The following is a 23,244-nucleotide window of genomic DNA, read 5'->3' on the forward strand; positions in this document are numbered from 1 at the left end:
TCTGGCCCTGCTGGAAGGAAGAGACAAAAGACTCAAGCATTTCCCCATAGACAGAACGACTATTAAGTCAGTGCTGAACTACTTGGTAAATACTTCATGATACTAACTTAGTGAGTTTGTGTCACAGGGAGAGAGAGAGGGAGACAGAGCAGTATCATGATGTTTCACTGGGTTTTGATCTTATGACACCCCCCCACCCATTGTCTCTAGTGCTCATGTTTATAAAATGACCAGGTTGTCATCACACATCAGAGGGTGACAAGTCAGAGCTTCTGTTTGATTAGTCATACTAGAGTATTAATGGCTATTCTGTCCCAATGGTTGAAAGATACTGTATGGTCTGTGCTGGAGTATCTGAGGCATCTAAGGATCAGACTTAGCCACCCCATATATATCAAAGCTTCAAACTGAGACCCTCACTTCCTTATAGACTTGCTAATGATTAGCATTCCAGACATATTTGCTGACTTAAGCTTGTTTGAAATGTGAAACATTTTCACTGATATACTTTTAATGCTGACAACATTACCCCCAATGGCCAACATTATCTGAGTAACCCCCATTCTCACTATTCACAGGGGCACAACATAAAAAAGCTCACATATATTTAGCCTGCCCTCATCCCCTAGATCCCTTCCTTTCACACACACAGACGAATGCACGCACACACTGACACATAGTTATCATGCCTTCCGGCATATTTCACTTTGCATAACAAACTCCCCCAACATTAAAATAGCACAGGGTCTCTGAGCCACTGTCTACTACCTCACCATGGTACCATGACCTGGAGCATGAAACCAGCCAAATGTGTGTCCATGTTAAATAACACTTTAGAGAATTCAGATCATCAAACTGTTCCTTAGACTGCTGTAATACCAGAATTATTCACTTCCTAATACCATAATTGTTCCTAATCATCAAACTGTTCATAATGCCAGAATTATTCACTTCCTAATACCAGAATTGTTCATTATCATCAAACTGTTCCTAATCCCAGAATTATTCTCATTCCTAACATTTCTAATACGCTTTCACAAACAAAGGTCAATGACAGTTAATTGTGATAACCTTAAACCATAAATAAACTGAGTGGGTTTAATCCCAAAATAATGTATCCTAGTCAGATGTTATCACTGAATCACTATATCCTGTTACACACCTCCTCCCCAGTGTGTAACATGTATCTTGGCTCCAGGACTTACAAGCGTGCGTAGAAGTCACAGAACTCCTTGTAGACTTTGACATCGCTTCGTCTCCTCTGAGACTTGGAGACAGGCAGCTCTGCCTCCCCACTGTTGGCATGACGATGACCGTTAACAGTGTGGGGTTCAGGGTCAGGGGCCACCCCATTCTCCGGGATGGTGGGTGGCAGTGGCCGACTCTGGACCTGAACCTCCATAGGACACGACTCGGTAGTCCAAATACTAGTTAGTACACGCTCCCAGTCCAAGACACCCTGCCCCAGGCCTATTCTTCAAATACAGGCTCTTTCTCAAACACTCCCAGAACAATCCAATCCAAAGGGCAGGATTACTAATCCAGAGAGTCTGAGCAGCACTGAGACTGAGAAGGAGACTGACTGACCTGACTTCACACAGATCCCTGATCTACCTCCCTCTTTTTCTCTCCCTTGCTCACACTCTCTCATTCCCTTTCACCCTCCCTCAACTCTCTCACGCACACACCCGTCTCTAGATACTCTCTCTCTTGCCCTACCTCTCTGTGTCACCCTTCCTCCCTCCCTCCCTCTCTCCGTTAAGGGGTGTATCTTTCAAACTAAGAGCTCATCCAGCCAGTGGACTAGAGCAGACAGAGGTGACTGGACACACACCCACACACAGTGAAGGGGAGGCTTCACGGGGTGCCTGTCAGCTCTATCTAAAAGGGGCAGAGTATGAGTTGATGTATGAATTTATATTATTAAGTGTTTATCCTTTATTCCACTGCTCAGTTGCTAAATTATCATAATCCATATTTCATCATCATACAGTTATATACATACTTTCATCATTACACCCTGATCTGTTCTTCTTAAATATGAATGAATGGGAGTTGTTATTATCTTGTGTTGTCATTTGTTCTCTCTCTCTGTGTGTGTGTGTGTGTGTGTGTGTGTGTGTGTGTGTGTGTGTGTGTGTGTGTGTGTGTGTGTGTGTGTGTACAATGTGTGTTATTTTCAGCCTGAGGGCCATGGATTTGTAATAAATATCCCTCAACGTTCGCATGAGACAACGTGGTCCTGCAATTCCTTTCATTGACACTGTCCACACAATGGCTGGTCGTAACACACACATTCTCTCTGTACATTGTCACCTATAGAGATACGTTGTGATTTCACAGTTCCAGGAGAGATACAGGTGGTTTGGCTCACCACATGGATCCGAGTCAGAAACGCTACAGGCGGAGTTGAGCAACTCAGTGTTTTGCTCAAGGGAGATGAGCTCTGTCATATGAAAACATTATGAACAGATAAGTCATCTCTGACATTTCTAATCTTGTGAATAAACAAGTAATAAACAAGTATTATTGTTATTGTTATTATCTGCTCTATGCCATCAGAGTGATTAATAGTTGTTTATGTGGCTAAATTCATCACATCTTACAGCTGACTGCCCTCCTTAAATGAATGACACTCCTACACCACCAAAAGATCAGGAGAATAAATCTACTGGAGACACTATTCATCCTCTGTAAGAAAAACTATATGTCCAGCTGAAAACCTCTTCAATGACTTTAAAACCAAGGCAGTGTCCCAGCTCCAAATCTCAATGCGGTGTGTAGTAAGCCTGTGTCACTTTAGCATGGAGCACTGTGGACATGTGTCTCTCCACAGAGTGTCAGACCATAAACCAGGAGGGCATTCCTCTCTGCTATTCAAATATTCTGCGTGTTTCCATTATTCTACAAATAGATGCCCGGGAAAGTCTCATCTCCAAACCAGGTTCTGGCAGCTGACGCGCCAGCCCCAGTGTATGTGGGGGGCCAGCTTTACCTCCTCCTGTCCCTGGTGAGAGCGGCTGGTGTGTGACTTACTGCTAGCAGGTTCAGACTCATACACAACATGGGTCTTTCTATTCTCACCACTGATCCAGATAAAGAATGGATTACTATGGTCATAGGAAACAGACTGGAAACTACTGGTGTTGACTGACAGGACAATGGGACAGAGGGCAGGACCAAAACAGGAAACACTAAGCTGCCACCCTGATTACAGCATACGGATTATACTGAGGAGCGGACTAGAGAGGAGTGTTTCCATGTGGTCATGTCGCCGTCATTCAGGCCCTAGCCTATTCCTGAAAACACAGTTTACATTCTACAACAACAGGTGAAGCGTCTCTCTCGCTGACTGTTTCCTGAGAGGGAGAGACAGAAAGATGGTGAGAGGAAAATGAGAGAGAGAAAAGGGACAGAGAGAGAAAGCCTCCAGCGGGCCAAATCACTGCATTTCCCATGAAGCCTATATGGGGCGTCAGGGTAGCCTAGTGGTTAGAGCGTTGGACTAGTAACCGGAAGGTTACAAATTCAAACCCCCGAGCTGACAAGGTACAAATCTGTCATTCTGCCCCTGAACAGGCAGTTAACCCACTGTTCCTAGGCCGTCATTGAAAATAAGAATTTGTTCTTAACTGACTTCCTTAGTTAAATAAAGGTAAAATAAAAATAAATAAGTAAAATGAGCAGTATGGAGGAGCCGGGAGCCCAAATGGAGGTTTATTATTAGAGAGAGAGGTTGTTATGAGTTGCACGGGGGAACATGGGGGAGATGGGGGAGCATGGGGGTTGTGATCGTAGATTCTGCCAGATCCACTCTACTAAAGCTGTTCACAGGCTGTAGATCCTGTCAGAACTGGAGCTTAGATTTACATTATATCTCTCCCTGTGTATATCAGTGGAGGCTGCTGAGAGGAAAAAGGCTCATTATGTCTGGAACAGAGTGAATGGAACGGCATCCAACACATGGAAACCATTGATACCATTCCACTAATTCCACTCCAGTCATTACCACAAGCACGCCCTCCCCAATTAAGGTGCCACCAACCTCCTGTGGTGTGCGCGTGCAGGGCCTGTAGTACAGCCTCTTCTGAGGCAATAGGGGGGAGTAAACAAATACAGCATCTGACTGACACACATCCAGACTGGGAGAGTGTGTGTGAATGTTAACGTGTAAGTGAGCCAAGATGTGTGCAAATGTATAAATGTCTGTGTGTTCACTTGATATCAGTGTGTTTGTGGCCTCACCAGTAGCATTCAATTAATGAGGCCACCCAGAGGGGCTAGGGCCTAAAAATGTCCTCAGCAACTGTCACCAGCAGACAGGGTGGCTCTGGAGTGCATTCTCTGCATTGGGACATGGCTTTGCAGGACTCTAAAGAGATGCCATGGTAACAGAATGATGATGAGACTCCAATTCTTCACTTTAAAAAGGTGAGAGCAAACAAAAACCAAATATTTTTAAAAAACATACAACTCTACGCACCAGGACTACTTTCAAAAATGTCCACTGAAAATTTTACAAAACAAATATGCTTGAAGAACAGTGTCTAACCCTCTAACAAACCAACTAAATGTCCTGAATCCTGACCTGAGATCCATGCACATTACTTATCTGAGAGAAACCCTGCCCCCTGGGGGTCTGCAGTACAGAGAGAAACTCTGCCCCCTGGGGGTCTGAAGTACAGAGAGAAACCCTGCCCCCTGGGTCTGAAGTACAGAGAGAAACCCTGCCCCCTGGGTCTGAAGTACAGAGAGAAACCCTGCCCCCTGGGTCTGAAGTACAGAGAGAAACCCTGCCCCCTGGGTCTGCAGTACAGAGAGAAACCCTGCCCCCTGGGGGTCTGAAGTACAGAGAGAAACCCTGCCCCCTGGGGGTCTGAAGTACAGAGAGAAACCCTGCCCCCTGGGGGTCTGAAGTACAGAGAGAAACCCTGCCCCCTGGGGGTCTGAAGTACAGAGAGAAACCCTGCCCCCTGGGAGTCTGAAGTACAGAGAGAAACCCTGCCCCCTGGGGGTCTGAAGTACAGAGGGAAACCCTGCCACCTGGGTCTGAAGTACAGAGAGAAACCCTGCCACCTGGGTCTGAAGTACAGAGAGAAACCCTGCCACCTGGGTCTGAAGTACAGAGAGAAACCCTGCCCCCTGGGGGTCTGGAGTACAGAGAGAAACCCTGCCCCCTGGGGGTCTGGAGTACAGAGAGAAACCCTGCCCCCTGGGGGTCTGCAGTACAGAGAGAAACCCTGCCCCCTGGGGTCTGCAGTACAGAGGGAAACCCTGCCACCTGGGTCTGAAGTACAGAGAGAAACCCTGCCCCCTGGGGGTCTGGAGTACAGAGAGAAACCCTGCCCCCTGGGGGTCTGGAGTACAGAGAGAACCCTGCCCCCTGGGGGTCTGCAGTACAGAGAGAAACCCTGCCCCCTGGGGGTCTGAAGTACAGAGGGAAACCCTGCCACCTGGGTCTGAAGTACAGAGAGAAACCCTGCCCCCTGGGTCTGAAGTACAGAGAGAAACCCTGCCCCCTGGGGGTCTGGAGTACAGAGAGAAACCCTGCCCCCTGGGGTCTGGAGTACAGAGAGAAACCCTGCCCCCTGGGGGTCTGCAGTACAGAGAGAAACCCTGCCCCCTGGGGGTCTGAAGTACAGAGGGAAACCCTGCCACCTGGGTCTGAAGTACAGAGAGAAACCCTGCCACCTGGGTCTGAAGTACAGAGAGAAACCCTGCCACCTGGGTCTGAAGTACAGAGAGAAACACTGCCACCTGGGGGTCTGCAGTACAGAGAGAAAGCCTGCCACCTGGGGGTCTGCAGTACAGAGAGAAACCCTGCCCCCTGGGGGTCTGGAGTACAGAGAGATGACAAGAAACATTACAGGATGCAGTGGTTTAGACTGCACTGTGAGAAAATGCATCTTGTTGTGGTGATGATGATGGAGAAAAGCAGCTTTAGATGCGTTTAACATCAATACAGATATAATACAATAATACAACCATCTGATAATGCCAAAGGAAGACTTTGCTGTGACCGAATAGGGACAGTCTGATCTTACAGCCAATATAAACATTTCTCCTCTGGGCTATATAAACTAACCCAGGCTGTGGATACATGATGAATAACAGTTTAGACAGAGGCTTAGTTAGGTATTTTGAAGGGGAAGGTATTACAAACAGTCTCTCTGGGGTTAGTTTGTCAAGTTCTAGAGTAAGTACTCTGATTGCTCCTGTTACACAGGATCACACACAGCACTGGTAGGACGAATAAAGGAACTACATTATTTTACAGATGTGTTGTCAGACAGGCATGGTATTACGAAGTCACACCGAATAGCAGTATAAATCACTATGGCGATGGTATTTCCTGTTGGTGAGAAATTGGTGCAACAGCACAGCTGCAAGGTTTCATTGCTCAACCAGAATACTCCACACCTGGGTCAGGGCCAGAGACAGGGTTATGCCATACCTTCAAACACACTCCCTGGCAAAACCAGGCCAGGCCATCCAAACTACCCCAGCCACAGATCTCCCAAGGCCCCCTCCCCAGTCGGCCCGGGCCACCTTACAAACCCTGGCTCCCAAGGAATCCTCTAAGAATCTTCCAGGCTAATTATTTCTAAAACCAAAAGTTATTGTTTAGTTGCGATAGCCATACTGTAAAAAAACTGTAACTGTGTACTTTGCCCTCCCTGCCAGAGGCGAACGTTGAGTTTGACAGGTATGTTTCCTAGACAAAGCTGAGGCAGTTATGTCTAAGCGAGGGCTCCGTACACAGATGAGACTGGAGCTACAGGCTAATAAGGCTGCTAGCACTAAGGAGAACGATAACGAAACAAACCCCTCTCTTCCCCTGGCTGTGTCAACAGTAGACATGGTAGGGGAGAGTGGGGTAAGTTGAGCAATGTTTTTTACATTAAACATCAATTCATTAAGAGAAATATAGTATTCTTTCTAACAAAAATATTTACATATATTTCAGGATGTTGTGTATCCATGGAAATAATCAGAATTCATGTAAACATTTCTAAAAACATAGCTTGTAACACTTTACCCCGGGTATGGGTAAGTTAAGCCACCTACATATTTCTGTACTGAATTACAGTTGAAGTCAGAAGTTTACATACAACCACTCCACAGTTTTCTTGTTAACAAACTATAGTTTTGGCAAGTCTGTTAGGACATCTACTTTGTGCATGACACAAGTCATTTTCCAACAATTGTTTACAGACAGATTATTTCACTTAACACACTGTATCACAATTCTAGTGGGTCAGGCGTTTACATACACTAAATTGACTGTGCCTTTAAACAGCTTGGAAAATTCCAGAAAATTATGTCATGGCTTCATAAGCTTCTGATAGGCTAATTGACATCATTTCAGTCAGTTGGAGGTGTACTTGTGGATGTATTTCACAGCCTACCTTCAAACTCAGTGCCTCTTTGCTTGACATCATGGGAAAATCAAAAGAAATCAGCCAAGACCCCCACAAGTCTGGTTCATCCTTGGGAGCAATTTCCAAAGCCACGAAGGCACCACGTTTATCTGTACAAACAATAGTACGCAAGTATAAACACCATGGGACCACGCAGCCATCATACCGCTCAGGAAGGAGACGCGTTCTGTCTCCTAGAGATGAACACACTTTGGTGCGAAAAGTCAATCCCAGAACAACAGTAAAGGACCTTGTGAAGATGCTGGAGGAAACAGGTACAAAAGTATCTATATCCACAGTAAAACGAGTCCTATATCAACATAACCTGAAAGGCCGCTCAGCAAGGAAGAAGCCACTGCTCCAAAACCACCATAAAAAAGCCAGACTATGGTTTGCAACTGCAATGGGGACAAAGATCGTACTTTTTGGAGAAATGTCCTCTGGTCTGACGAAACAAAAATAGGACTGTTTGGCCATAATGACCATCGTTATGTTTGGAGGATAAAGGGGGAGGCTTGCAAGCCAAAGAACATAATTCCAACTGTGAATCACGGGGGTGGCAGCATCATGTTGTGGGGGTGCTTTGCTGCAGGAGGGACTGGTGCACTTCACAAAATAGATGGGATCACGAGGAAAGGAAAATTATGTGGATATATTGAAGCAACATCTCAAGACATCAGTCAGGAAGTTAAAGCTTGGTCGCAAATGGGTCTTCCAAATGGACAATGACCCCAAGCATACATCCAAAGTTGTGGCAAAATGGCTTAAGGACAACAAAGTCAAGCTACTGGAGTGGCCATCACAAAGCCCTGACCTCAATCCTATAGAACATTTGTGGGCAGAACTGAAAAAGCGTGTGCGAGCAAGGAGGCCTACAAACCTGACTCAGTTACACTAGCTCTGTCAGGAGGAATGGGCCAAAATCCACCCAACTTATTGTGGGAAGTTTGTGGAAGGCTACCTGAAATGTTTCACCTAAGTAAAACAATTTAAAAAGGCAATGCTACCAAATACTAATTGATTGTATGTAAACTTCTGACCCACTGGGAATGTGATGAAAGAAATAAAAGCTGAAATAAATCACTCTACTATTATTCTGACATTTCACATTCTTAAAATAAAGTGGTGATTCTAACTGACCTAATGCAGGGACTTTTTACTAGGATTAAATGTCAGGAATTGTGAAAAACAGAGTTTAAATGTATTTGGCTAAGGTGTATGTAAACTTCCCACTTACTCTGTAAGTATTACCACTATCTTTTTTCCCCAAACACAATTCAACATAATCGCTTTTTGGTCTTTTAATAATTTGAACAAACACTTTGTACTTTTTGAAACACTTTTAACACAGGCCAGGCTCCTTGCATTACACCTGGGAAGAAAACACTTACATTTGCTCAACTTGCCACTAGCTCAACTTAGTCCGTGAAATCATGACCTCTTTATAAATATTTGGTCAAATTATTAATTTGGTGGACGGTTTCCTAGAAACGAGTGCGGCTCAACTTACTCCACTCTCCCCTAATGGAGAAATGTAAAGGCTGTAGTGGCATTACATGCTACACAACAAGTTAAAAACCTGTGGCTGTGCACCTCAAACCAACGGAACAGAGAAGTGAAAGAAAGTAGAATGTAGGTGGTCTTTTTAGACATGGTAGTTATTTTTGTGCAAAGTATCTCACAAATTAACCTCCCTGTTTTGCTTTTGTTCCCAACGTCCATAAAACATCAGCCCTGCCCCTCTGCCCTACTGGCATAATTTCAGAGTTTAATTTCCTGCTGAGGGCTGAGCGAAAGGAGGAGGGAGGGTTTGGGAGGATGTGTGGCAGCCTGGGATGTGATCCGTGTGTTTGTGGGTCATATGTGAAGGACACATAGCAGGGACACACCACTACAACCAATGATGTCACAGTATAGAGACCAGGTGACCTCATGTTCTGTTACTAGCTCAGTTCTGCTGACAAAGCACTTCAGTGCATCATGTTTAGCGGTGAAGGCTGGTGTGTGTGTTTGTGATATGACACATGTCTCTCTGACCCTTGGGAGAGATGCAGACCTCTAATCACAGCAGGATCAGGGACAAAGAAAGGGGGAGGGTGGGTAGAGAGACTGAAGGAGGGAAAAAAGTGTTGTCGTCACGTACACAGGATAGGTGCAGTGAAATTCGTTTTTTTACAGGGTCAGCCATAGTAGTATGGTGCCCCTGGACCAAATTAGGGTTAAGTGCCTTGCTCAAGGGCAGATCGACAGATTTTTCACCTTGTCGGCGCAAGTATTTGAACCAGTGACCTTTTGGTTACTGGCCCAACACTAACCCCTAGGCTACCTGCCACTCTATGGGAAGGTTGTTTTAAAAACATCCCTTTGAACATGCCTCCCCATGCCTATCGGTAGGTGTTGTTGGAACAGTGAGGACATTCATTAGTCTGATTCCATTGCAAAATGTTTTATCTGTTGAAAAATGGTTTGCAATGGAAACCGTTTACTTTATGAACCAAAAAGAAGCACATAGCAAACGGAACAAAACGGGAAGGGACTTACCCGAATTTGTCCAATAGAAACTCTTGTTTTGTTTGCAAATGTTATAGGTTTGGAGTAAACGGTTTCCGCTGAAAAATGTGTTGCTGTTCTAAACCCCCCTCAGACAGGATCCGCAGACAACCCATTACCAAAATGTACATACACGTTGTCTAAACAGACGGTTACCATGGTTACTCCATGAATATCAGTCTGAAATAAGGCGCTGTAAAAAAGACGATATACCAGAATATGGAGAGTGGCCCCTTTACAGGCCTGGGATCTGGCGATAGGAAGTGAAGATATAGGGTAACCACAGGAAAGTAATGCTTACCCAACTTTTTACAGAGCCGGTAAGTTTTGTTGCTTGTTTTTTTTATCTCCTGGTGCATTTCACATGATTAACAATATGTAAACAATAGCCGAATGTAACCAACAGTTGTGGACCAAAGCGTGTTCCCTCACAATCAGCTGGAAGTGCTTGGTAAATTTGCCAGCTGATTGCGTGGGACAGCCTTTGGACTGTGCTTCGGTTAAACTCGCCCATTGTTGACTTATTGTCCAAGTCGCATGCGAATTACGTCAGCATTGGAAATACAAACCGACATACAGACCAGCGTACTGAAAGTTAGGTTACAAACACTACTCTGTGGATATTTTGTCTGTGTACCTCGTACATATGGACAAAATCAGCAGACAACAGGTAAAGTAAGTTAATTTGAAGTTTATTCAACAGTCTGACTAGCGATGGGACTGTTCACAAAAAGTGAGCCTACATGTTAGAGACAAGGAGTCTTCCACTCCCGGATATCTTTGAGGCTAACATACACAGGCTTCACCTCAGTCATACTCACAGACCAGGTTGTCTGCCTCTCTACAACACAAAGGACACCAACAGATGGTGACTCGTCAAATGTACCCAGTATTAACCTTAACCATCCCCCACTACAGTACACTTTGCTGACCTACTGTCTGTTCGCTCTGCAGTCTGGTCAAATAGAGAGAAATCAGAGCAAAAGAGAGGAGTCTCACCTGAGGCTGTTACTAGCTATGCTTCCATAGCTGTCAGGTCTCTCCTGTCTGCGTCTGTACAGGTCTGAGTTAGACAACTCCTTCAGCCGCAGAGAGTTCATCCCTCCTTCCCTCCCACCGTCCACCGGGGCACGGATACAAACTCAGTCAGTAATCCTCGTGTGATCAGTAAGTTCCAAAGCTCGACAGGACGACAACCAGCACTGAGCCCCACCAGTCTCCTCTCCAAGCCCAGAACAGCAGCTCACACCTGGGAAGCCCTTGGCAGAACAGTCCACACGCTCTCCTGGAACAGCCGGCTACTACATTCCACACTCCCTTTATCTCTGACAAACACACACCTCAAGGCACACATCTAGAGGAATGACCTATCAGAGGTGTGGCTCTGATCCAACACACCTATCAGCTCCTCGCTCCGCCCAAATTCTCAGCCTTAAGGCAGGTGCGTATTCATTACGCCGATTCCGTTGCAAAACATTTCTTAAACGGAATGAAACGGGGAGGGACCTAACTGAACTTGTCCAATAGAGAAACTCATTTTCGTGAGAGATCCCTTCCACTGACCAATCCAACATGACGCTTAGTTGATATTGATATGTTGATAACTTGTTGATAAGTTGTCTACAGTTCAGCCTCTATTTTCCTGTTGTCTCTCTCTCTCTCTCTGTCCCCAGTCTCTCTCTGCATCAGTCTGCCTAAGAGAGAAGTCTCTGTGATAGAAGAGGGCAGTGTGTTTCCTGCCCATTGTTCAGTTAATTGATAAAAGCATATACAGTCAGTGGCCCCTTCACAGACCTGGGATCTGTAGTAAATACTAATAAATATCAGCAGAGGTGAACTAAACTGACAATATAGATTTATTCCTAAGGACTATTACATAATAGAACTTCTCATCCTCTCAGATTTCCTCAGGATACCAAACAGCGCCATTGGAGCCCCAAGTAATGAACCAATCCAACCTGTGTGTGTACTGTGTATTCAGCTTCCTATGTATTCACTGTACACTGAACTCTTCACACAGGGCACACACACACACACACACACGGCCAGAGCCTTGCCCGAAGAGTTCAGAGTTTACATGGTCACTATGGTGTGGTGACAGAGTGATGGCTGCTCTGACCCCACAATAACACCTTTTCCTCTTCCTGTTTGGGACTTTAGTGTGTGTGTGTGTGTCCATTCATGTTACTGCAGCCAATATCACAGTCCCTAACCCCACCCATATAAGACCAGTGTCAATCTCTACACCAACACGAGAACAACCCAATCAAACACTTGCATTAGGGTAAGAGAGCCATACACGACCTGTAACATCACAGCAAATAAAGAGTTGTCACAAACAAATAAACACACAGACAGAGAGAGGAGCAAAGAGAGTTCTACACAGAGGACAGAGACACAGGCAGGTCCTGGTGTAGCAGACTACTAGAAAGGCTAAAACATTTGACGGTATGGGTCTACAGCAACTAAATGACCCACACAGGGAAAACACAACTGTCCAAAATGAATATTGAAATGCCATAAAGTGGTATACTTGCCTTTTACTCAGTGTTGATGTGATTTGTGAGTCTGCCTTCAGCACATTATGACTAAATGCTTGCTCAGAGAATGTTATTGGCTAATACAATGAGAGAGGTAAGTGTGTGAATGCGTGCGTGTAAAGAGATAGAACTATCTTTAGGGCATGGGTGTCTCTAGAGTCAACACACCCAGCAGACACACACAACATTCATTTACATGAAATTCACACATGAATGCAACTATTACATGTATATGACAAACTAGCTGCAACAGGCTCACTATAAAATATCTAACCTGTGGGGTGAAGATGTGATGGTGGTGATGATTGCTGTAATTTGATCATAATAAAAGTGTGTCTTATGATCGTTATTTTCGAGTAGGCTAATGCCCAAAATAACATTCACAGTTAGTGAGAGTCTCTTTAGTATCCTGAGAGGCTATAGGGATATCAGCTGAGTACGAAAATGAAGCATGTTCAGCAGGAATGTGACGACTGGCTGAAAGACACTCACTACACACACACACCTCCCCTTAGGGTCCTCTTAATGCTGCCTTTGTAGCCACTACATTCCAGTCCTAGTTTAGAGGGTAGAGCTGGGGTGTAGGCCGCCAGCCACTTTCTAACTGACTGACTGCAACACTGACACATTTGAGTACTGTGATCAACTGTCCGTGAGATTTACTTGGTTGATATAATTAATTATTTCTATGGAACAACACATGATTTCTGCATAGATTTCCCAAGACAAACAAGAGTGGTATCAGCCAGAGGAGGAAAGCCAAGTAAATGAATGTCCAAATCCACCAAAACATGAAGATACTGCAACTTTCTGGATATCACAGGTACTGCAGTCTTATAGACCAACGCTGCCCTCAGATTTGCAGCCATCTGGTTGGAAATATTTTTTGACATTTCTTTCAAAGAGACATTGAATTAACATAACTAAGATGAAGAGTGGGCTACTGAGCTACAAACCCGCTAATACTTTATTGAACCATCAAGATCTGAAGATCTGATACTGCAGATTGTGTAGGTTGCATGTTGAAGAAACAGAAACATTTAAAATATGAATGTCTTACCAAAGTACTTTGTTAGGCTGCTGTTGTTGTTGTCACTGCTGTGTCCCTACTGTGTCTTCTTCTACTGTGTCTGTTGTTATCTCTGCCTCTGCGCACCCACATCACTTCCTATGTGGCCTGCCTGGAAGGCCTGTCAGTGGTTGGCGTGATGATGGAGCGTGTGTGTTTGTGTGTATACATTCATGTGTGTGTGGCTGAGTGTTGGTGGCTGACTGACTCATAGGGTGCAGTCTGTTCAGTGATTGAGGACAGGGATAAGGGTGGAGCGAGCTGGCTGTATGTATCACTGCAGCCATAGTCAGGGCTAGAGTAGGGTCGGGGCTAGGGAGGGAGTGGGCTGTGTGCATTACAAAATATTGTCTTTGTTTATTGTGTGTGTCACAGGAAGATACCAGGAATAGGTTTGTGTTGGATCACTCACAATACCACACTGATACCACACAGACATTTGGGAAGCAGAGCCACTGCTCCTCTCAACTCATTTCACCACTGCTGTTGTCTACTGTGGCCACCAGAGGGCGATATACACATGAACCCACACAGACGGAATAGGAGACTGAAATGTGGGAGTTAGCCAAGTAAGTGCAAATGAAACAGTTTGGTAAACCATCAGAAATATTTCATACAATTGTCTCAATGTCATGCTAGAAACTTGTGACTAATAATGTTATATGCCATTCCAATGCAAGACAGAGACTGGGAACCTGCCTGGTAAGCCTTGATTGTGTAAACAGACATGATTCAGTCTAAATCCACAATCTGATAAGACTTGTCATACTACTATGGCCCTAGTTTATTCAGGCTCTGGCCAGAAATTCTACTATATTAAAAGGTCACAACTGCTAATAAATTGGGCAGGGAAAGTACAAATATGCACAATTCCAGTAAAATCTAGGTATACCAAATGTGTAAATGTACAAATATGTGTGACAGCTACAGAAGCTATCTGATTGACAGTAGCTCTGATGTCCAATGTTCCCACAGAGCTCATTCCTAGTCAGGATGGAGCACTGAAAGACAGAGAGAGAGACTCAGGAGACTAGAGAGACATCCGCTCTCCACATCATGATCTCTCTCTCTCCCCCTCCCTCCCCAACAGCAGCTCAGGACAGGAAGTTATATATGGAGTGTGAGTGTGAATGTTTGTTTGTGGGGGCAGACAGTGCAGGGGAGACAAAATGCATCACAGAGCCTGTTGTACTTATGTTGGGTGAATGTGGCCCGGTGAACGAGTACAGGATAAAACTTTGTCCTTCCTGATGGGAGCAGAGATCCCAGATCTAAATAAAGTAACACACACATGGGGGTGGGGGGTGGAATTAACAAGCCAGGAAGTGGATCTGCTGAAACGTGTCTCATGGGGCAGAATGGAAGTACAGTAACCACTAACAACTGGACGGAGGGAGATAGCATCATCATATTCAGTCAAACCTGAACAGCATGGATATGAAGCTCCTGCCCTGTACTGTATGTAAGTATACTATGGACATAGGTCTGGACCTTTATGGTTGCATTTACATTTTCCCACTAATTGGTCTCTTGACCAATCACATCAGCTCTTTTCACATCAGATCTGATTGACAAAAAAAAACTATTAGTGAAAAAAAAATCAGAATTGGGCTGCCTGTGTAAACACAGCCTAAACACTGTTGTCCTAATAACCACAACAAGGTGTCAAATGGTCCCAGGCCTAGGCTACTTCAGTCTAGTCTCATATACTAGACGTAACATAGTAAATGTTAACCCGGGACACTCAAATTAGTATATGTTACATGTGGTATGGTTACATAAGACAGAAGTTTACTTATGGCAAAAATTAAAGTATGGTGGTTGGTCGGGGTGACTGGGTGGGCGTATAACGTGAACGTCTAGGTTGCGTGTTCTTATGTCATCACTGTAAACTTTAGCTAATTAGCAACTACTTCATTTTTTTTCTACTTTGCAACTACTTAGCATGTTAGCTAAGCCTTCAACCTAACGCCTAACCTTAACCCCTACCCTCGCGAACATTAGCCTCCTAGCTAAAGTTCGTGACAACAAATTGGAATTCGTAACATATCTTACGTTTAGCAAATTCCCTAAAATATTGTACTAATTTCAATTATTAACATATTGTATGAATTCGTAACATATCATCCGAAGTTTGCAACAAGTAGGTCTACAACTGTAAAGTACAACTGTACAATCTAATTCAGGCTTGAATAAATGTCAGCAAAGTAGCACCCTGCAGAGCAGCAAATAAAATACGTTTGTTCATATATCTCATTGTGAATAGGCCTAACCAGATTGATTAAGATTACTCCATGTTGTTCAGCAGTCTATCCTATAAACGAAAGTAGGCCGCGTTGTGATTGTTACATTACTTCACCAGTGGTCACACCCTACACTGCATCAATTCTTCTGTGCGCGACTGCAGACAGCGCTGATCCAGGTCATTGAATGCAACAGGCTGCAATTTCGTTTGTCAAGTCAACAGACGGCGAATACTCTACAAACTCTTTATAGAAGCAGATTTGGTCCATCATACAGTTATTTTCTGTCCAGTGCTCACCCGTTGCCGTTGGTCATTTCTTCTACCACCCCCAACATCTTCTGGACTGCAGGGGTTTCGTCTCCACCGGCCTTTCTCCCCCCAGATGTTTGGGTCTCGAGGGGATGTATTTTAGATAGACTACTGTTAACAAGAGACACGTTCTTTGTAATGGCGAATGAGCCTCGCCTGTTTCTCTATCAGTGTACAATCTGGCTACTGCGCTAAAATGTCATTTAACCGGACTAGACCCGCCCTCTCGGGAACTTCACATTTTAGTCAAGTCATCCATGTTGGGACCACAGTAGGCTAGCCTTTACTGTAAATACCGAGACAGATGCACATCAGGGGGTTAATATCCTACCTAGAAATACATTTCATGGAAACCGTCAACCCTCATGCACTAACTGTTCTTATTTCATTGCGCTGTTTAGGTCTATTTCCAACATATTTTCCCGCTAAACATGGCGCGATGAAATCTTCCCGAGCAGCACCGGTTTTCCACAGAACCACCTTCAGTAAAACAATACATTATATTTGGCAAACTACTTCACAGGAATTTGAGCTACAAAGTTATAATTATTGTGTGCCATTGGGGGCTCAGTTGGGCGCTCCTCGAAAGTGTAGCCTATTTTAGGTTTTAAAAAGCGTTCGATCAAATAAAAAAAAGAAGGAAATTCAACCATAAAATAGACACTAATGTAGACTATAACTTTGAACTACATAGCCTACTAGTGCTCACTGTGCTTACGTCAGGTAACTGGGAATATATTTCCTTAAAAGGAAGTATTTCCCGGATGAGAAAAGAGGAAAACATCTGAAAGGTCTTTCTCTAGGCTATCCCTTAGAAATACAGAGGATACATAATGAGTGTGTGTTATAATGGACATTTTTCACTCCAGATCACTTTATTTAATCAACTAAAATCTTTAACACAGTAAATATTTATTTCAATTGATGTGTGTATTCACAGTTAAATAATAAGGATTGTGGTTAGGCTCCTTATTGCAGGTCTCCTCTTCATAAAATGGTACGTAAGCTTATATTTGGACTTATTTGTCCTTTTGTAAAACACTTCTTACCCAGAATACTACAAGACATCAACTTCAACCAAACTGTGAGGACTGGAAACCCTCACCAGTGTACTACAAAAATCAGTAACCATGTTTAATCTTAGGCTAATCTTAATAAATCTCTTAAAATAAAATGTTCATCATTAACACAATACTTTCCCTAATGATTAATTAAAAGTACATTCAGTTATTCCCATGTATTACTGGTCCCCCCATTCCTCCCTCGTTCGTTAATAAGAAGCAGAAGCAGCTGCCTTAGGAATGATACAGAACAATGATATTAGCATGTCACCCTGGGTAAGAGATGTGCCAGTTCATGTTTGCCCCCTTATTCCCACAATATATGGGAAATAGGATGAAATTTCAGATATAAAGCACTCCCATATGACTACAGAGCAAAGCAGAGACTGGCATTTTACCCAACCACTGATATCCAGAACCATTTCTGCATGTTTGGTTACGTTGGAAAAGACGCAGCCCCACATTGTAAAAACATGGTAATTACACAGTAAATACATAGTAATTACTATATACACAGAGTACAAAATATTGGGAAAACCTGCTCTTTCCATGACAGACTGACCAGGTGAATCTAGGTGAAAGCTATGATCTCATATTGATGTCACATGTTAAATCCACTTCAATCAGTGTAGATGAAGGGGAGGAGACAAGTAAAGAAGTATTTTTAAGCCTTGATACATGGATTGTGTATGTGTGCCATTCAGAGGGTGAACGGGCAAGACAAAAGATTGAAGTGCCTTTGAACAGGGTATGGTAGTAGGTGCCAGGCGCACCAGTTTGAGTGTGTCAAGAACTGCAACGCTACTGTTATTTTTCACGCTCAAGTTTGCCGTGTGTATCAAGAATGGTCCACTACCCAAAGGACATCCAGCCAATTTGACACAACTGTGTGAAGCATTGGAGTCAAAATGGACCAGCATCTCTTGTAGAGTCCATGCCCCTATGAATTGAGGCTGTTCTAAGGGCAAAAAATGGTGCAACTCAATATGAATGTTTTGTACACTCAGTGTATATTTACATATATTTAAGTTGTTCCCAATTACAGATTATGTACCTATATATTACCAGAGCATCCTTTGGTATGTAATATTGATACATCAAAATAAATAGGTGTGAATTTGAACATGTGAATATTGTCAATTCATCACATATGTTTTTATCATTTAGCAGACACTCATATCCAGAGCGACTTACAGGAGCAATTCAAATTAAGTGCCTTGCTCAAGGGCACATCAACATATTTTTCACCTAGTCGGCTCGGGGATTCGAACCAGGGCTCAGTATAGCTCCGCATTGACATAATTGGTTGACGGTAGGTCCTGTATAAACACAAACTCACTTAATTGACAACTTCCTTCACAACAGTTCTGCGAAGCGCAAGGAGTATGAATACCTGACTTCTGCAGAGGCCATATCACCATAAATGCTGCAAGGCAAATGTAGATGTCAGATTGACCATACAGCGCCTTGTAACTGCTAGGCTACCCGCTGCCCTGTATCAGACCTATGATGAGTGAGCAATGAAAACAGATGGTCAAATCTGTAACAGTCATAGTTCACTTCATGAATTATTGTAAAACATAAGTGTTGCTTGGAATTGATTGTTACAAGCAACAAAATCTATCTCATAAAAATAATCCCAGTAATGACTGAGGTATTGGTGAATTAACCCACCATAAATGGTTCAGTAACGTACCATCAGCTAAAGAAAACAAAAGAGTACTGGCATTGCTGACTACTGGCTTTTTTTCAAGTAGATGGATGATCATCAATATATTAAGACTTTTTAATTACTCAGTTGATCAGACATATGGACCAGATGAAAGTGAAGGCAGGTAGAAAGAGGACATTGGTTGATGTGTGTGTGTGTTCATCTGATGCCTGACCAACTGTGTAGGTAGGAGGTCCATCCTGAGCCTCTAGCTCCTCCCACCTCCTCCTCACCTGCAGCAGAAAGAGACCGGGTTAGAAATACAGGGAAGACACTGCAGTATCAACACAGTATTTCATATACAGTTGAAGTGGGAAGTTTACATACTCCTTAGCCAAATACATTTGAACTCCGTTTTTCACAATTCCTGACATTTAATCAGAGTAAAAATTCCCTGTTTTAGGTCAGTTAGGATCACCACTTTATTTTAAGAATGTGAAATGTCAGAATAATAGCAGAGAGAATGATTTATTTCAGCTTTGATTTCTTTAATGACATTCCCAGTGGGTTAGAAGTTTATATACACTAAAGTAGTATTTGGTAGCATTGCCTTTAAATTGTTTAACTTGGGTGTAACATTTCGGGTAGCCTTCCACAAGCTTCCCACAATAAGTTGGGTGAATTATGGCCCATTCCTCCTGACAGAGCTGGTGCAACTGAGTCAGGTGTGTCGGCCTCATTGCTCGCACACGCTTTTTCAGTTCTGCCCACAAATGTTCTATAGGATTGAGGTCAGGGCTTTGTGATGGCCACACCAATACCTTGACTTTGTTGTCCTTAAGCCATTTTGCCACATCTTTGGAAGTATGCTTGGGGTCATTGTCCATTTGGAAGATCCATTTGCAACCAAGCTTTAACTTCCTGACTGATGTCTTGAGATGTTGCTTCAATATATCCACCTAATTTTCCTTCATCCTCCTTCCTCATGACGCCATCTATTTTGTGAAGTGCACCAGTCCCCCCTGCAGCAAAGCACCCCCACAACATGATGCTGCCACCCCCGTGCTTCACAGTTCGGATGGTGTTCTTCGGCTTGCAAACCTCTCCCTTTTTCCTCCAAACATAACAATGGTCATTATGGCCAAACGGTTCTATTTTTGTTACATCAGACCAGAGGACATTTCTCCCAAAAAATACGATCTTTGTCCCCATCTGCAGTTGCAAACCGTAGTCTGGCTTTTTTATGGCGGTTTTCGAACAGTAGCTTCTTCCTTGCTGAGCGGCCTTTCAGGTTATGTCGATATAGGACTCGTTTTACTGTGGATAGAAACTTTTGTACCGTTTCCTCCAGCATCTTCACAAGGTCCTTTGCTGTTGTTCTGGGATTGATTTGCACTTTTTGCACCAAAGTACGTTAATCTTTAGGAGACAGAACACGTCTCCTTCCTGAGCGGTATGACGGCTGCGTGGTCCCATGGTGTTTATACTTGCGTACTATTGTTTGTACAGATGAACGTGGTACCTTCAGGCGTTTGCTCCCAAAGATAAACCAGACTTGTCAACACTTTGTTTTGGAGGTCTTTGCTGATTTCTTTTTGATTTTACCATGATGTCAAGCAAAGAGACACTGAGCTTGAAGGTAGGCCTTGAAATACATCCACAGGGACACCTCCAATTGACTCAAATTATGTTAATTAGCCTATCAGAAGCTTCTAAAGCCATGACATAATTTCCTGGAATTTTCCAAGCTGTTTAAAGGCACAGTCAACTTAGCGTATGTAAACTTCTAACCCACTGGAATTGTGATACAGTGAATAAGTGAAATAATCTGTCTGTAAATCATTTGTTGGAAAAATTACTTGATTCATGCACAAAGTAGATGTCCTAACCGACTTGCCAAAACTATAGTTTTTTAACAAGAAATGTGTGGAGTGGTTGAAAAACAAGTTTTAATGACTCCAACCTAACTGTATGTAAACTTCCGATTTCAACTCCAGTGTTGACCTACATAGAATGTTGACGATATCTCTGCAATTTCACTGACCCATGTGTGTGTTTGTTTACAGTGTCTGTGTATTTGTTTACAGTGTGTGTGTATGTGTATTTGTTTACAGTGTGTGTGTATGTATATATGTTTGTTTGTTTACAGTGTGTGTGTATGTGTATATATATATATATATATATATATATATATATATATATATATATATGTGTTTGTTTACAGTGTGTGTGTGTTTGCTTGTTTACAGTGTGTGTGTTTGCTTGTTTACAGTGTATGTGTATGTGTGTTTGTTTACAGTGTGTGTGTACCTACCCATTGCGATAGCAGCCAGTTTATTCTTCTCCTCAGGGCTGAGTTGTAACATGGTGTGTATGACAGGGAGTAGAGCCTGTCTCTCGCTGCCTGACTGCAGGAAGATGAACTGTAAAAGGACATTCTTCAGATACTCCAGGTTGGCTACACTCTTCTCTCTCTCATGGTTACGCTCCAGACGACGCACTTCAGACTTCAACAGCTACAGAAGAACGAACAAGTACACAAAGAAACAAGTATGAATGTGTGAGCACTGTATATGTACGTTTTCAGGGCAGAGCCCCACCTGTTTTGAGCCCCACATTTTTAGCAACAATGTTTTGCATGTTATTTTTGGCATTAATATGTGTCACATATCAGTTTGCCAATAATGTAAAAAAAATATATATATATCGCTGAGTTAATAAAGCCGCATACAAACATGGTCTCTCTTTTTGTTTTGAGTAAAGCAGCTCCAAATACAGGCGTTTCAGCCTAGCTCAGTGCTTTCTGTGGCGGTGGTGCAAGCCAGCAGAAAATACGGATTGAGCCGTATTTGAGCAGTGATTGGCTCAGTGTTCTGTCACTCATGGGGACACTACGTCTCCACTAAGTAGAACTAGAAAATTGGGTGCTGCCATAGAGTTACATTAGAAGTGTCCATCCGAGAAGGATCAAGGTTATAGGCCACAGATAAAATTACATCAAATCACATTATATCTACAGTAGCGTTGATTGCCCTGATCATGTCACCATCATACTTTCAAAATCTTAGCTAGCAGTCATCATCATGAATCAAGTCGACAATCTACTGGCAAATCCTTTTTAATCCTTGTCATATGAAGAGAAATAATGAAGATACATTTTTAGATAAAACGTCTCAGTGCTCATCGGCCATTGGACATGAACATTACACAACAAGTTGGAAAACGCAAATTCAACAATGAGTGGATTGGAAGGAATCAGTGAGGCTAACTGCAAGCATTGCAAATCAATCATTGGCCTGCTATTCAGTGGAGTGGCTGTGTGGTCCAAAGTATAAGATTATGGGTATTTTTTCAGAGTTTAAAATGATAAACATTCAACATTGACCATGCTGTCAGTGAAGCATGATGTGCCGTGCTCAAAACAACTGTTAACACAGAACTGCAAAATCTGAGATCAAGACAACTGGGAACTCGGAAAAAAATGAGCTACGACTGGGAAAATACGCTTTGAACTTTCATCCAATTCGGAACGTGGGCCTCTTTCTAGAGCTACGACCTGAAGATCACGGACGTCATCATGATTCAACCCCCCCCCCCCCCCCCAATGTTCTGAATTCTGTCACTGTACATTTCAAAAGTGGTGAACAAATAGTTATATTGACTACGTCCGTCCTAGCTCGCTCATTAATGTCTTAATCCAAATGATTGGATCCATTATTTATATTTTGTTCCACCAAGATTAAGAAGTTAAAATCACCACTGTCTGTAAGTGGGAGAGCATCTGTGAATGAGAGCATATCTGTTTCATCAGTACTGTGTGTGTGTATACGTACATTGACCTGTTCCATCAGAACAGCGTTAGTAGCTTCGGTCTCATGCAGTAGACCATTCATGTGTTCCATACTGCGTGTAGCTGTGGTCAACTTCTGATTCAACTCCTCTTTAGTCGGCTCCACCTGCCACACAAACGGCTCTGCAACCAATCACACAAACAAAATGGTCCTTTAGCAGACAGTTGTATTCGAAGACACAGTTCACAGTATATAAAAAAAGTATCCCTTGTGGGAATCAATCCAACAACTCCGTAGCCTTTGGAGACATGCATGTATACACACGTACCCTGTTTGGGGTCTGGGGAGGTAAGTAGTTGCTCCAGTGAGGGTAGGTATGTGGATGACAGGGACTCTGTCTCGGAGGTCTCCATGCCCTCCCCCTCCTCTCTAGCCATGGACTGGAGATCACCGAGGCCCAGCCCCCCTGTTACCCCCTGGTCCACGGGCCGGCGGTCCACCGCTGACTTACGACTGGTCTGGACTGGAGCTGGACCTGGAGGGAGACAACACATATCATACAGTCATGCGGGGCAGAGATCAACAATGTCATTCCATATTTCACAAG

At 43.4% G+C, this 23,244-nt stretch overlaps 2 protein-coding genes across 23 annotated transcripts in view; both read right to left on the bottom strand.

The window, feature by feature from the left end:
* LOC139402473 (LIM and senescent cell antigen-like-containing domain protein 1) overlaps positions 1-16,606 on the bottom strand; it is a 35,213-nt gene extending 18,607 nt beyond the window's left edge. For 7 of the 21 annotated variants that reach the window (XM_071146529.1, XM_071146497.1, XM_071146472.1 and 4 more), the window contains exon 1: positions 1,206-1,669. In XM_071146529.1, the coding sequence (XP_071002630.1) occupies positions 1,206-1,402 (197 nt within the window). In that variant the 5' untranslated portion in view covers positions 1,403-1,669. Of the gene's footprint in view, positions 1-1,205; positions 1,821-10,272; positions 10,422-10,970; positions 11,457-13,571; positions 14,852-16,122 lie in introns of those variants that run through there. The other 14 variants (XM_071146540.1, XM_071146537.1, XM_071146521.1 and 11 more) reach the window with 10 other exon arrangements.
* Positions 16,607-18,922: 2,316 nt separating this feature from the next.
* The window catches only part of LOC139402631 (GRIP and coiled-coil domain-containing protein 2-like), a 29,001-nt gene continuing 24,679 nt past the window's right edge, over positions 18,923-23,244 (bottom strand). For both annotated transcript variants that reach the window (XM_071146543.1, XM_071146544.1), the window contains exons 21-24: positions 22,966-23,172; positions 22,680-22,819; positions 21,161-21,362; positions 18,923-19,139 (exon numbers count right to left, since the gene is read on the bottom strand). In XM_071146543.1, the coding sequence (XP_071002644.1) occupies positions 19,066-19,139; positions 21,161-21,362; positions 22,680-22,819; positions 22,966-23,172 (623 nt within the window). In that variant the 3' untranslated portion in view covers positions 18,923-19,065. The remainder of the gene's footprint in view (positions 19,140-21,160; positions 21,363-22,679; positions 22,820-22,965; positions 23,173-23,244) is intronic.

The sequence above is a fragment of the Oncorhynchus clarkii genome, chromosome 3, assembly GCF_045791955.1.
Source record: "Oncorhynchus clarkii lewisi isolate Uvic-CL-2024 chromosome 3, UVic_Ocla_1.0, whole genome shotgun sequence".
In the NCBI taxonomy this organism is placed as follows: Eukaryota; Metazoa; Chordata; class Actinopteri; order Salmoniformes; family Salmonidae; genus Oncorhynchus; species Oncorhynchus clarkii.